Source organism: Antedon mediterranea, chromosome 2 (assembly GCF_964355755.1).
Source record: "Antedon mediterranea chromosome 2, ecAntMedi1.1, whole genome shotgun sequence".
Lineage (NCBI taxonomy): Eukaryota > Metazoa > Echinodermata > Crinoidea > Comatulida > Antedonidae > Antedon > Antedon mediterranea.
Genome location: NC_092671.1, coordinates 26,329,613 through 26,344,406, shown reverse-complemented (window position 1 = coordinate 26,344,406; position 14,794 = coordinate 26,329,613). Strand labels below are relative to the sequence as shown.

General features: G+C 34.7%; 2 protein-coding genes across 2 annotated transcripts; both read left to right on the top strand.

The window, feature by feature from the left end:
- Positions 1-630: 630 nt before the first annotated feature.
- Positions 631-4,859, top strand: LOC140039807 (uncharacterized). The gene is made up of 4 exons (XM_072085404.1): positions 631-895; positions 2,381-2,509; positions 2,865-2,959; positions 4,208-4,859. Exons 1-4 carry the CDS (start codon positions 727-729, stop codon positions 4,541-4,543), a joined length of 729 nt encoding a protein of 242 aa, XP_071941505.1. The 5' UTR covers positions 631-726; the 3' UTR covers positions 4,544-4,859.
- Positions 4,860-5,600: 741 nt separating this feature from the next.
- On the top strand, positions 5,601-7,580 carry LOC140039806 (uncharacterized). Its single transcript, XM_072085402.1, has 4 exons — positions 5,601-5,786; positions 5,974-6,102; positions 6,796-6,890; positions 7,213-7,580. The coding sequence occupies exons 1-4, from the start codon at positions 5,618-5,620 to the stop codon at positions 7,546-7,548; spliced, it is 729 nt and encodes a 242-aa protein (XP_071941503.1). The 5' UTR covers positions 5,601-5,617; the 3' UTR covers positions 7,549-7,580.
- Positions 7,581-14,794: the final 7,214 nt, after the last annotated feature.

The following is a 14,794-nucleotide window of genomic DNA, read 5'->3' as shown; positions in this document are numbered from 1 at the left end:
TTGACAGAGTGCGGTGGCGGATGGATTAGAAATAGAAGGGTGAGGGATAGGAAGAGGAAAACCTGGAGAAGAGTGCTTTTGAAGGAAAAATTTGAGAAGATCTTGGAGGAAAGGGCTTGAAGTAAGGGCTATGAATGACTTCGAGGCACTCACTATCATCAGCGGTGTACCAGGGTGTTCTGATATCTATAATTTATTGTTATGAGCAAGTGGATTTCCACATCCATCTACTGTATCTGTCTTAATTATCTTTAAAGTTCATAAAGTTCATCATTATAGTGTAAGCTTCAAACGAAACCTTTTAAATCAAGATAGATTATTTGTATCTATCCTGTTGTAATAGGTAGTACTGTTGGATGCGTATTTATGAAATTGTCCAATCTGAGGTCATTCTTTAATTTAGCCGCTGCTTCAAGTGCGATTTTCTTAGCTCACACAAATAATAGTAAAGTAAATTTGCCAGGCAATATCAAAGGTTTTTAAGTAGTGCAAATTCACGTTGTTTTTTTATTAGCCTATGCAAACACTTGAGCACGTTGAATAAAGGCGCGGTAAAAAGATATGCGACGATTGATTGATATGTAATCTATTATGGACAAAGACTGCTGCATGACCTAATAATAATAATAATTGACCCGGTGTATAAACGCCGTGAAAGCAATCTCTGTTGTTGGTAGCTCAAGAACAACGTACACGGTATAGCAATTACAAGCTATAGACAGGAATATGGCAGGGGTTGCAAATAAATGGAGAATATTGTTCAATTTCTTTACAAAAGCCGAGGCACCGACTGGCTATGCTACATTTTTAGATTCCTGGTGGGACACGGCCAGATACGTGCAGGGTATGCCTAGCTTTGGTGTGACCCAGTTACATGTAAACCTGGAACCGCAAGGTAGGTATTGTACTAATTCTATCGCATCCATTCATTCATATTTCTATGTTAGGCATATTATAGGGAGGCCTAGGCCTGTAACACACTATATATGGTGTTGCATGGCTGGTGTACCGGTATCCATTAACTATAGGCCTATAGTATTAAGAATTAGAGGCCTGGTCAAGTGGCTGTAAAAGCATTTGATTTAGATTGCAAACTATCTCGACTTATGATATACTACTGCAATTATTAATCACATCCTTGCCAATACCGAATCAAAATGCCTGTCGCGAGGGCATATTATCATTTATTTATGGCATAGCAACGCAACCGATAATATTTCGAGGCTTATGTTTGGCGATCCATGTCAATGTTGGCAGTTGAGACACTCATGCGTGCGCACTAATCTGTGGCATATTTCTCTATGGTTTAACAGTTGCGAATCCAGCTGAAACTCACCCCACCACACCCCACCGCTTGATTCGCCTGAGAATAATTCAATTGTAGGGCCAATTCTGCATATTGCGCACCAAAGATTCAGATTGTGGGATAACGTTTCTTTTCTGTGTTTGCGTTATTGGGTGAAGCTTGAACAAATATTATATTGAAAAGGGTATTGGAATTTGTTCCACTTGATCAAATTACATACATAGTTCAATAGAATATTAAACACAAAAGAAAGCACGGTGAAGTTAATCATGTAATGATAAGATTATTTCTTCATTTAAATTACAAATTACTGCTTAGAATTATACCAGCAAATATTATAAAAAGGGTCCTGCGAAAACAGAATTGTAAACTTCTTTATGCAGGATCATTGCCATCAATTATATACTGAAATTGTAATTATAAACGATGACTAAATAAATTGAATTGAATTTTAAATTGTCTTTATGATTTTTTTTTCTTTTCAAGGGGTCCAGTCTTACGAATACAGAAAATAAACTTTTCTTTGTAAGATCCCTGCAATATTGTATGTAACTATATGTTGTTAATTAATGTGAGTGAATAAATTATGAATGACAAAGACAATAAGTAACTCACGAGTAGAGATAATTCAGTTCTATAGTTAGAACTGCAGTCTATTACTAGCTATGCCAAAATGCTGATTAGAATCATGAATGTGAATATTGAAATTGAATATAAATGTAGATTGAGCGGGTTTCGTTTGAAATTTATATTACAAGTTGGACTAATGTTTATTTCATTATTTTCACTTCGGTATTATTATCGGAATTTAAGTACTACTACGATTCGTTCATCTTTTTTTTTAACTGAACTTTATTATCGCAATTCATTATATACATAATTTGAAGTTGAACATACAATATCGGCACCATGATAAAAAGGGAAACATATAGATCGGGATATACATTTCTTCTGTAAAGGTCGACCGTAGCGTTAGATCACCACTACCCCGCGCCCTCTCCCCCTGGAGTGTCCGAATGACGTATTAGATTACGTATTTGAGAATATTTTAACTGTACATTTTTTTCTTGATAGCTCTATATAAGTTTGTTAACTATGCTGGATTTGACAGCGATGATTTTGCTGGATTTAAGCCTCCAGCAGGAGAGTGGTTGGAACACATAAAGAAAACTAGTGGTGGAAATACTATTGAAGCTATGCCAGGTAAAATGATTTTAGAATAGGTAACACATTTTTACAATTGTTTTGACCACGGGCTTATCAAGCTGGAGATATTTTACATAAGAATGGACTAAGGCTACAAGTAAGGAATACAGGCTACAAAGGGGCAATTGAATGATCCTACAGTCGAATAAGCCGCCATGTCCGGAAGAATAATTACGGTATGCCATAGTGGTCGAAAATATGCCATGTGGCTCCGCAGTGGAATAATCGCGTCCTAACAAATAGCTTGCTTGACTACTCTCAACCGTTTTATTTTCTCATGATTATGATGCAACCCATCCTAGTAACCTGGATTGGATATACTTTAATACTATTTAATAATTATTAATTTAAGGTGGTTTTCGAGAGATTGGAACGATGGACGGCCAGGAGTGGGCTCCAGCTCTTGCTAAAAGTAATGAGTCGGTATTTTTGATATCCAATTTCAAGGTGAGGTATCTGCCATAGATTATTTTAGTTTTTTTTTAGTAAACTGCGTTGGTTGATGTAGAAGATCGTAGTAGACCTTAAGTGTGACGACAGCTTAAATGGACAGGTAAACTGTAATGGTGGTTGTTAAAACGGCAACGACATAGGGAGTGTACATTGTGATTACAGTGACACAGTATAGACAGTAATGGTGACGACATAGGGAGTGTACATTGTGATTACAGTGACACAGTATAGACAGTAGGCCTAATGGTGACGACATAGGGAGTGTACATTGTGATTACAGTGACACAGTATAGACAGTAATGGTGACGACATAGGGAGTGTACATTGTGATTACAGTGACACAGTATAGACAGTAATGGTGACGACAAAAAACAAGCGGTGGTGGTGACAGTGGTGACAACCAAAATGACAAAGTACACTGTGGTGATGACTATTAAATGAGTGCGAACGAAACGCCATAGTAAAACGTGGTGGGAAAAACGAAAACGACAATGTGATCATTGTGGTGGAAAGTGGTGGTGACGACAAAGTAGGCTGTGGTGATGACTATTAAATGAGTGCGAACGAAACGCCATAGTAAAACGTGGTGGGAAAAACGAAAACGACAATGTGATCATTGTGGTGGAAAGGGTGGTGACGACAAAGTAGGCTGTGGTGATGACTATTAAATGAGTGCGAACGAAACGCCATAGTAAAACGTGGTGGGAAAAACGAAAACGACAATGTGATCATTGTGGTGGAAAGTGGTGGTGACGACAAAGTAGGCTGTGAGATTGACAACGAAACAACGACAAAGTCGACCGTAATAGTAACGACAAAATAGACAAAACAAGTGATGATGGTTGTTGACAACAATGACAAAGTAGGCCGTAATAGTGGTGACAACAACGTAGGCAGTGGTAGTTAAACAACGACAAAGTGGACCGTAAAGGCCAAATTACACAGACGAGCGGTAACAGTAACGGTAAGCGGAAAACAAAAATATAGAATCTATGTTATTTCTTATAACCATTTACACAAAACGCGGAGCGGACGCCGGGATTTTTGTGCGGAACCCCGCTCAGAATAGATATGTATTTCACGTCGAACACGCGGTTTTCCGCTTACCGTTACCGCTCGTCTTTGTAAATTGGCCTTAATAGTTACGTACGGAAAAATAGACGGAAGTGATAGATGGAAGTGAAAGTGAAGATAGAAGGGAAAGTACCATGAACCGACACTAAGATATTGCTCTTTTGACAGATGGATGATGAAACGGATGCAAGAAAGAAGGATTTTGAAGAAAACTGGAAAGAAGCTTCTGGTGCCCAGTTCATCACTGACAACGCACCAAAATCCATAGGCGTCGGAAACATTGGCGTGTACAGACGATTCACGCCACGTAACACATTTACATACGTACTCCGTGCCGAACTTACAGGCGTGGGCGATGACCTTACAGAGGCTTGGAACTTAGTTAAAAAATTTCGCGATAAAATCAGCCCAGAACTGTTCACTGAAGTAAATACATCATTGTACAAGATCATGCCTGAAACAATCTTGTTTCATGCCGATAACAAGTTCCCAGCGCCTAAATAAATATTACTTATTAAAATTCGTAAGAAAATATTGTAGCTATGTCAAAATACTGTGTACGGTATTCCGGCAGGAGGGGTAGCCTGGGACAACCTTGTACAACGGATGTCTATGTTGCTAGTTTAACTTTTATTCAAAGGTATTGAAAATATATTGAAAAATAACTTTGTAAAAGTATAAATATTCCTGTAATGTAATTCCTTCGGGGATGTAAAATGTTATATTTCAGGCAATATCTCTGTATGTCGAAATAAAAAGCCTATTGTGGCAAATTCTAAATCGATTCTATAAAAGAAATGAATAAAATATTACTTTTTCATATTAATGTACAATTTTTTTTTTTGAGAAACACACAGAAGTGCGTACATTTTTTTTTTCTGTCGCCGCCCTGAATTGTTTGCCTCCGATGAGTCTATTTGACAGTTTTAGAGGCGGATTGCAATAAAAAAATCTTAACTGATGGTCTAAACCCCCCGATTACAAAAGACCACCATGCTAAAACAGTCTTAGCTAAGACCGCAAACAGAAACAAATTTATGTATGTTTGACGGTAATATTATATAACTAAAAATAACAATATTAGGCCTACATATTCCTATATGCGTAGACCTGAGCAGAGTGTTATAAACGCAAGGCATTAGAATGTCGATAGTTGTGTCTGAACACCTTGGCGTTTAACGCAGCGGATTATACCGTATACGTCTTGCGTTAGATAACAAACCCAGCGCCGTCTGAACACACTCTACGTATTTCGCCACAATTTTAGCCGGCTAAACGTTAAGACTGTTTATTGAGCGCTTATAGCAATCCGCCCATCACGGTATGGACGAGCCTGCAATATAATATCTTTAATTTAAATTACTAAAATGTCAATCATTTTCCAATTATCATATCTACACAATACTCTTCCACAAACACTTGAAAACGGCCTGGTCGAAAATTTCTTACAATTATAATCTAATATCAACAAAAGATTGGATTTCATGACCTTGCAAAAATAGAGCCACTGTCATATAGTAAAACGGTGAGTGAAATCTATCTAATTTGGTAGGTCAACAGAGAAGGAGTAGAAGCACTATGTCTGGAGCTGCAAATAAATGGCGGATTTTTTTCAATTTCTTTACAAAAGCCGAGACACCGAATGGCTATGCAACCTTTATTGATTCTTGGTGGGACACGGCTCGCTACGTCCAGCGTACACCTCATTTTGGTGTGACTCAGTTGCACAGAAATCTGGATCCAAACGGTAAATATATTATACATAACAAAATTAGGATACGCAAACTTTATTTTGGTATTTAAAAGTCACTAAAATATAATACTAAAAATATAATTTATGCCAACCGTCAGAGTGGTGTGATGTTTTCGAAGGCATGTTCAACCATCCAAGGTTCAACTAAACTAACTAGTTGAACTGAATTTTGTTTTCTCAGCTCTGTATAAGTTTGTTAATTATGCCGGATTTGATAGTGATGATTTTGCTGGATTTAAGCCTCCAGCAGGAGAGTGGTTGGAACAGATGAAGAAGACTAGTGTTGGAGATGCCATTATAGCTTTACCAGGTACGACCTTTTAGAATAGGTAACCAGAATCATGATGATTTTGATAACGGCCATACTGCTAGCTGTGTATTTCAACACATATCGTATTTTTTATTTATTTATTTTTTTATTTTATGTCTTTAGGCAATGTGGCCAAGGATTACCAATAGTGAATTAATCACTGTCCTATCAGATAGGTGGTAATCCCCCTGATACAGGGGCTATTTTGTGAACCAGTTCTCCGGGGTAACCCCTTACTTATTATTTAGTATTCAGTGTGCACAGGGCATACTAGAATAGGATATACAGTCATGTGAATCCATGGGATATAAAAAGAACCCCGGTACTGTACCAATACGCCCGATGACAGCCGAATAACCTCTGATAAGCGAATACATTCGATAAGCCGATATATTGATACGGTCAGGTTTTTCACGTATATTACTTCCACCGTGTTTGGAACATATGCATCACTTTGCGAAGGAATTCTGTAGCGTATTCTATTACTGCTGACGAGTTTATTTATTTTCTAAGAGGGAAGATGTAAACCGTCATTATTTTAAGATATACAAACAAAAATGAATGTTTTTTATTCGTGCAATGGAACAAATAATTTCTTAACGTGAAAGATGAAATCCTATTTTATATTGCACTGAATATATTTAGGTGTGTTATAAAATGAATAGTTACCGTATTATTACTAATATTAATAAGGTGGTTTTCGAGAGATTGGAACCATGGACGGCCAGGAGTGGGCTCCAGCTCTTGCTAAAAGTAATGACTCGGTGTTTTTGATATCAAATTTTAAGGTGAGTTTGTCATACCGGTACACAATTTGTATCAGTATTCTAATACGAATGTTACGAAGAATACCGTTATGACGCATTTGACGATAATGACCAGGAGCTTGATCGTCAATCATGTAGAATAATGACGACAAACTATACTGTGGTGGTGACGACAACAAAAGAGTTGACTATGGTGGTGATGGCGACGAACTTGACGTTAGACGTTGTTAGTGACAACGAATGACAAGTCGACAGTGATGACAGCAAAGAAGTGACAACATAATGGACAAAATAGAGATTTATGGTGGTGCCAAGTAAAAGTACAATTATAACTTTTTGATAGATGGATGATGAAACAGACGCAAGAAAGAAGGATTTTGAAGAAAACTGGAAAGAAGCTTCTGGTGCCCAGTTCATCGCTGACAACGCACCAAAATCCATAGGCGTCGGAAACGTTGGCGTGTACAGACGATTCACGCCACGTAAAACATTTGCCTACGTCCTCCGTGCCGAACTTACAGACGTAGGTGATGACCTAACCAATACTTGGGACTTAGTTAAAAATGTTCGCGATAATAGCAGCCCAGAACTGTTCACTGAAGTAAATACATCATTGTACAAGATCATGCCTGAAACAATCTTGTTTCATGCCGATAACAAGTTCCCAGCGCCGAAATAAATATCGCTTATTAAAATTCGTAAGAAAATGTTGTAGCTATATTAAAATTGTGTACGGTATTCCGGCAGCAGGTGTAGCCTGGAACAACATCGTACAAACGGGTGTTTATGTCGCTAGTTTAACTTTCATTAAAATTAATGTATTGAAAATAAGACAATAAGTTTCCAGCACCAAAATAAAATATCAGCTGTCTCTCTACATTTCTAATGCTTGGTTTCCAATAAGACGCAACGAACCTAGGAACTGTGATGGATCAAGTTGGAACCAAACTTTAGGGTTTGCAGAATAGAATGCAGATTGCTTTTTTGTAGGTTTATACGTATGTTTGCTAAACTTGATTAAAAAAAAATGTTTGTAGACTATAATGAATTGTATTTTTTCGCACACAATTCACACTTACTCTATCATTTACCTATTTAAAAATAACTTATGCCTAATAATTCCATAAGGCATTGCCACGGGTGATGTAAAACCATGCATTAAAAGAAAAATTCAGTGTCTGGTGTTCAATGGCTGCTTGCCAGGCACGTACGCATGAAGATGCGTTGTGGTCAGAAATTGTGGTATGTTACCTTCAGCAATTGTGACGTATTAAATATGCATACAGTTAATCAAAAAGGATGTTTATGTTTGAATTAGACGTCTCTTACCTGTTTTGATTTATAAAAATATCAAACTGAAAACGAAATTGTGTTGGTGTTATTGAAGTTAGAGAGTATATATATGGTAGTTTTCGTCAAACCTTACAGGTAAGAAGACTCTTTTACTATTTTTTAATCCAAGGTTTAGTAGACCATCATAGACAAAAATAGTACACATGATGGAGGCGTCGTATTTTCGACCGTGTACTTTTGTTTTACGGTTTCACCCACTGAAAATCAATATTGAAGAGTACGTTGATCCCGCTTTTACTATATTATAATTAGATACAATAAGAATGTATATAGAGTAAATAAATTATCATATATACATTGCTTGGCTTCGATTGTAAATAATTATAGTAATATACAGTGTAAATGCTAGAATTTGAGTTAAATAGTAATTGAGCAGGTGTATGCGAAGACCTACATTTCAAAGTTATTTAAATTACGCCCTCACCTTCAAGTGCTTTACCATTTGAATCATTGGCCACAGTATATATATATATATAGGTAACTTTATTCCAAAAAATGTAACAAAACCACGCACTGTGGATTTACAAAATCTGATACGTTCTTATATGCATGCATCCTACAAAAAAATAAAAAATAAAATAACGTAAAAATATAGATTCAAAATAACAAAAGCCACTTATTTCTGTTGCTGGCAATCTCACGCAAATTAATTAGGTCGTTTAAATTATTTATCTTAAAATTTCTGATAAATAAATCATTTCTAAGTGTACTTAATTGGTTTGATGTTTTCCAATTCTCCCTTTTATTGGATTAGAGTGTACTATACCAAACACCAATGCTGAAAAAGCAGGAGTATCTTCACTCATTCTAAGTATATGGCCAAGCATAGACCACCTAAGTTTATTTACATTCTCAGATAAAGGTTTAGTATTTGTTACCAAATATAACTTATTATTGCTAATCTTTTTCGGATATTTCACATTAATAATAATTCTTAAGTGGGACAGGTATCAAATTTTTTCATAACAACTTTGGGAGCAGACCAGCTATTGCAATTATACAATAAAATAGATACAACTAATACATTATATAACTTGAGTTTCAAATCAGTTGCAATATTTTTCTTAAGCCACACATTATTAAAGTTGTTAAATGCTACATTTGCTAATATAATTCTATGCTTAATATCCTTAGTAGTATCTAAAAATGAACCTAAGACCTTATGAGACCTCCATACTTCAGATTTTGGGTCCTTACTATCAATAAACACATGGTTAAACTCAGTCTTGCTTTCATTAATAAATAAATTCCAATCTTTAAAAACTTTAACAACAATTGGCAAGACATTATCAAGTTCACTCTTGAGTTCAGAAAGAAAGTCAATATCGTCAGCATAGGAGAATTCAAGCGGGAAACATTTAATGTCAATTGGTGGATTAGGTCTGTGGCCACAGTAAGATAGAGTAAAATTCCTTGGTAGTGGCGGACCAGGATTTTTATTTAAAAAAAGTAAAATAAATTGGCTGCAGTAAGGACTAATGATCCATCCTTTGCATTGTATTTTGAACGTTTTACCACCCATATTTTAACAAGAAAGACAATGTTGAAGATAATGTCTGAAAATAAGCCTATCTATCTAATATTGAGTTATACGCCCTCATGTTCATTGTTAGATATCTTCCAGCAATGCATTCATGTACTTTAAGTTTATCTGTATTCCGGATGTGTATAATGGTCTGTGTTAGTAGAATATTTACTGAGAAATTGACGGGAAGAAAAGCAGGAGAAGATAAAGAGATACTGTTGATAACTGCAAGATTTTGAGAGGACTATAATAAGTCAACACTAAAATGCAATATTAATAATGTGGAATATTGTACTTGTATGTTTATCATCAAAACACTACTGAAAATGATAGACGTGATATCATTTTTGTATTTAAACATGTCTACCTATATACTACGGTGGCATGTAAGTGTCACGGCAACTTATGTCTACCTATATACTACGGTGGCATGTAAGTGTCACGGCAACTCATGTCTACCTATATACTACGGTGGCATCTAAGTGTCACGGCAACTTTCAAAACGTATCGCAGCAATTACAAAAAATACATATTATGTCATTATTAATGATTATATATATTAGGTCCATTAATTTTAATTAATCCATCCGTGTTTTCGATTCAAACTCGGTATCAAAGTTGGTCATAAAACTAACTCCAAATGTTGTATGTTTTTTAAACACCCTTAAATTAGATATTGAGTAATGGTTTTGTGTTATGGTCACTAGTAAATAGACGGTTGTTTGTGATATTTGGAGGTTTTTGTCTAGAGTGGTTTTAATGAATGATAAATCAGTGTCATTTATTGTAATATTTATTACAGTGGTGTTCTATTATAACTTTTTGTCAACCAGACAAAAATAAATATAAAATTAATATGGTTACTTATAAAACAAAATACATTATTATAAGTTGATGTATTCTACATATGAAACAATTATTAGAAACTTTACTTTGCTATATGGGATTATTAAAATGATACGATTTCGTAAATTAAAAAAATGTCTGCTTAAAATGTTGTTAGGCCTGTCATTGTATTATGCTATTATCTATAAATGATAATTACAAATTAAACTGCCTGCGTGACGTCGTGGTTTGGTAATTCTGTCTGTCAGTGTTCTGTGTCTATGGATAATTAAATTAATATTGGATTTGTTAATAGAAATGTTCTCATATGTATATTCTATAATTTGGTTTCTTCTGTTTTTTGTTTGTTCTTTTTAAGGACAATTCAGAACATATTCCGGCATGGTCATGTAAGGTTTGGCTTTCTGGTTCGACTGTTTGTTATCACATGCGCGCCAAATCGTCTGCATTCATTCAATCCACGGTCTGAACACATTCAGTCTAATTTCAATAATGTTTTACGTTGTTTCGTATACTCCCAAAAGGATTTTTGGCATCAGTTAGATTAAAAGATAAACTGTAACTTCACCGACTAAATTGTCTTTGAAGGGAAATTCGCACGAATTTTGATCTCTTTCTAAATGTAATTGAAATGATATTTTGTCGCCTATTTTTGAATTTTACGAGAAAGAAAACACGTTTCAAGATCGTTGCGTTTCTGTAATTCTTTTCCTTTTGTGTGTACGTACTAACGCCCAATTAACACCACTATAAGAACGTGCCAAGTGAGCGTATTTTGTCTCTTCAGTAGTCGGTTTGAGCGTATTTTGTCTCTTCAGTAGTCGATTCGACGTATTTTGTCTCTTCAGTAGTCGGTTCGACACTCAAAACCTATTTGTACTTATAGTAGGCCTACTACTCCTCTATTAATGACATTGAAAGTGTTATTATATACTTTAAAAGTTTCTATAAAAGAAAACATGATCTTGCCTCAAGTTCAGTTATTCACACCATATTTATTTATTTAACAACATATTTATACAGGATAATACACAATCAAGTAGAAATGTACTTGTTTTACTTTGTGGTTTTGTCGACAAAAAATATATTACAAAGATTATATAAAAATATGATATAAAATTGAAAAGGCAAATTTCTGTGACTGGATCTCAATATTGATACAAATAAATAATCAAAAAGCTAAATCAAAACAATAAAGTAAAGGAAGAAGTTGCAAACTAACGCTTCTATGGAAACAATGTTGCGCAATATACAATATTTATGACTACAGACACCTCAAACCATCAAGGCATGACACATTCCATTATATTTATTACCCAGCTTTAATTTAATGTATTTGGCCTAGGCATCCCACATTTAATTTTACTACTCAAAATTCCTCACAAAATATCGTTTTTCTGATTATTCAAATGAATTTATTCTACATGATTAATCTGTTTTAAATTGTTTTTATATTTGATTTGACTTAAGTTGACCTTACCTCATCGCTACTTAAATTGATACAGTGTAGCTGTCATTTTAAATCATTATCACACTGATAGCGCATCGGTTATTAATATTAATAATATTACAAACATGTATTTTAAAAACACATGAAATATCATAATGATGGCATGTCTTTGAAATGGATGTAACTTCTAAGTTTAACGTCAACCGTATAAGATAGGATGTTGAGGCTTGCTTTGTGCAACCCCAGTAATACCCGGTCCGCCGCCGGTAAGCAAGGTATTGTAACCTAGGCCTACGTTTGACTCATTCAAGATTAATTTTAAAACTTATTTTTTAGCAAATTTCATGATACAATGCACCTTTGATCCAATACTCCTTTGATCATCTTTTTGGAATTGGCGTTTTAATGTTTGTTTATTATTATTCTAACCATACGAATCCGTTCTACATCTAAACTGTCAGTTCTGCAGTTCTTTAAATAATCCCGTGGTAATGAATGATGTAAACCCTATATACCATAAATAATGAAAATTCAATGATCACATCTGTGTGCATTTAGAGACATTGACTGAGGTCCACTTTTCAGTACCATTCTATTAATCCATTTCTTCCACCTTTTCTATGTTCCTTCGAAATGACCGACATTTCTTTTATCTCCGATTTCAAGCTAAGACCAAGCTTCCTCTAGTCTACCCTTCTCCACACTCTCATCTTTTCTGCTCTTCCGGATAATATTAATATTGAATAATTGTAATGTTTAAATTGTTTTTTCTATTATGTATTTATATTGTTTTGTCTGATATTTGCCCTTAATGACATCAGTAGCGAATACAATCTAAATTGAAATACGCCAAAGACCAATGAAAACGGATGCTTCCAATGCAAGATCTAATATTTTTAGAATGTGTTCATACTTCATCCTACTAAAGAATAGAAACAGTAACATTTTAAGCAGAAAAGTTACATTTTTGGAGTTTAATAAAAAATATTTCCAATATTTTCGTTAATTATACATTATAATTAAAACTAAGCCAGATTTCAAATTATGCCAGATTTTGTGGCATCCAATGTCAGATGATGGGCCCGAATTATGACTAATTTGGTCACATTACGAGCACTTACCAATATTGTGAACCGTCACAGAATTATTACAAATTCTCTAGGCCATAAATTATCAAACTTTTGAGTTAGCTACAAACTTACTCAGTGCATCTATTGGTTTTTGCAAGTTAAGAATGTTGTAAACATATTGATTCGCATTCTGTGTTGTATGTTGTAGAGTAAGTAGGCTTTTACACCTCTTACATGCTTTCTTCCTCTCAAAACTCTAACCTGCTACATAATAAGTGGATTAGAAAACCCTAATTTCACACCTCTGTGAATAACAAGGCCATATTTTTTTAGTTAGTGTTTACCGACCGACCGACCGACCAACCGAACGACCATCCGACCAACCGACCGACAGAGTGAGCTGTAGAGTCGCGTGCAACGGTTTATTATACAATAATTGTAGATGTCGGTTCGCCATTTTCCTTCTATTACGAAAGTATGATACGTACTTCAAACAATAAAATAAAAACCGCTGTGATTAAATTTTGACATTATTGCTTGATCGTCACATGTCATTGTTTGATTACTTTAAATGAAAAAAAAAACAAACTCCCACTAATAATAACATGTTGTGTTCGAGTAGATATTATAACGTTCAATCGACGACTATAACGATGTTTACTCATAATTATAGTTTATAGCAAAGTGATTGACAATATCAAAAGAGAACATGTTTGAATGGTTCAGAAGTGTACATTAGTAGTATTAAAAGTGAGACCTAAATGTCTAGGATGTCAGACTAAGACGAATAGGTACAATACACATTGTTTATAATTAAAGGAAATGTATAGCCCGGAAAATGACATGCCATGTATCTTGTCGCTAAGTACGCAAATAATACGTTGATGAGTGTGTGCACTTGATTAGTTTGATAATTGTCATGTGATCTTATTAGTCAAAATAATTATAGTCCTATAGAATAATGAGACCCGACTACAGTACATCAATAAACGTTAATGTGGTTGAACTGAGGCTATTAACACATACATATATTTTTTTATGGTAAAAGTCATGTTTAAAATACTTCTGAATAAAAGTTAAAATAAATAGGCCTATGTATAGATAAAACGTTATTGATTTTAGGCCTATTTGTTTAATAATTTTACATGCGCCACATGTGATACATATATTAATTAATTAAAGAATCTTGACAGAAAATGTCAAATCTGGATACACAGTACAGAATGGAATCGGGTGCCTCAAGTATGTTTTGATTACACACTTTACAAGTTCTCTTATATCTCTATCAATGTTTTTTTTTTTATTTTTCCACCTCCCCTTTCAAACATCATCATCATCAATATCACTATCATCTTCATTTTCACCATTCATCATCATCATCATCATCATCATCATCATCATCATCATCATCATCATCATCATCATCATCATCATCATCATCATCATCATCATCATCATCATCATCATTATCATTATCATCATCATCATCATCATCATCATCATCATCATTATCATCATCATCATCATCATATTCATCATCATCATTATCATCATCATCAATATCCCCTTTACCATCACCATCCATCATCAGTTTTACCCTTTTTTATCATCAAAATCTCGATCATCGTTATCATCACCGGCTGTCATCATCATTATCATTACAAATTTATTTGGAAAAGAA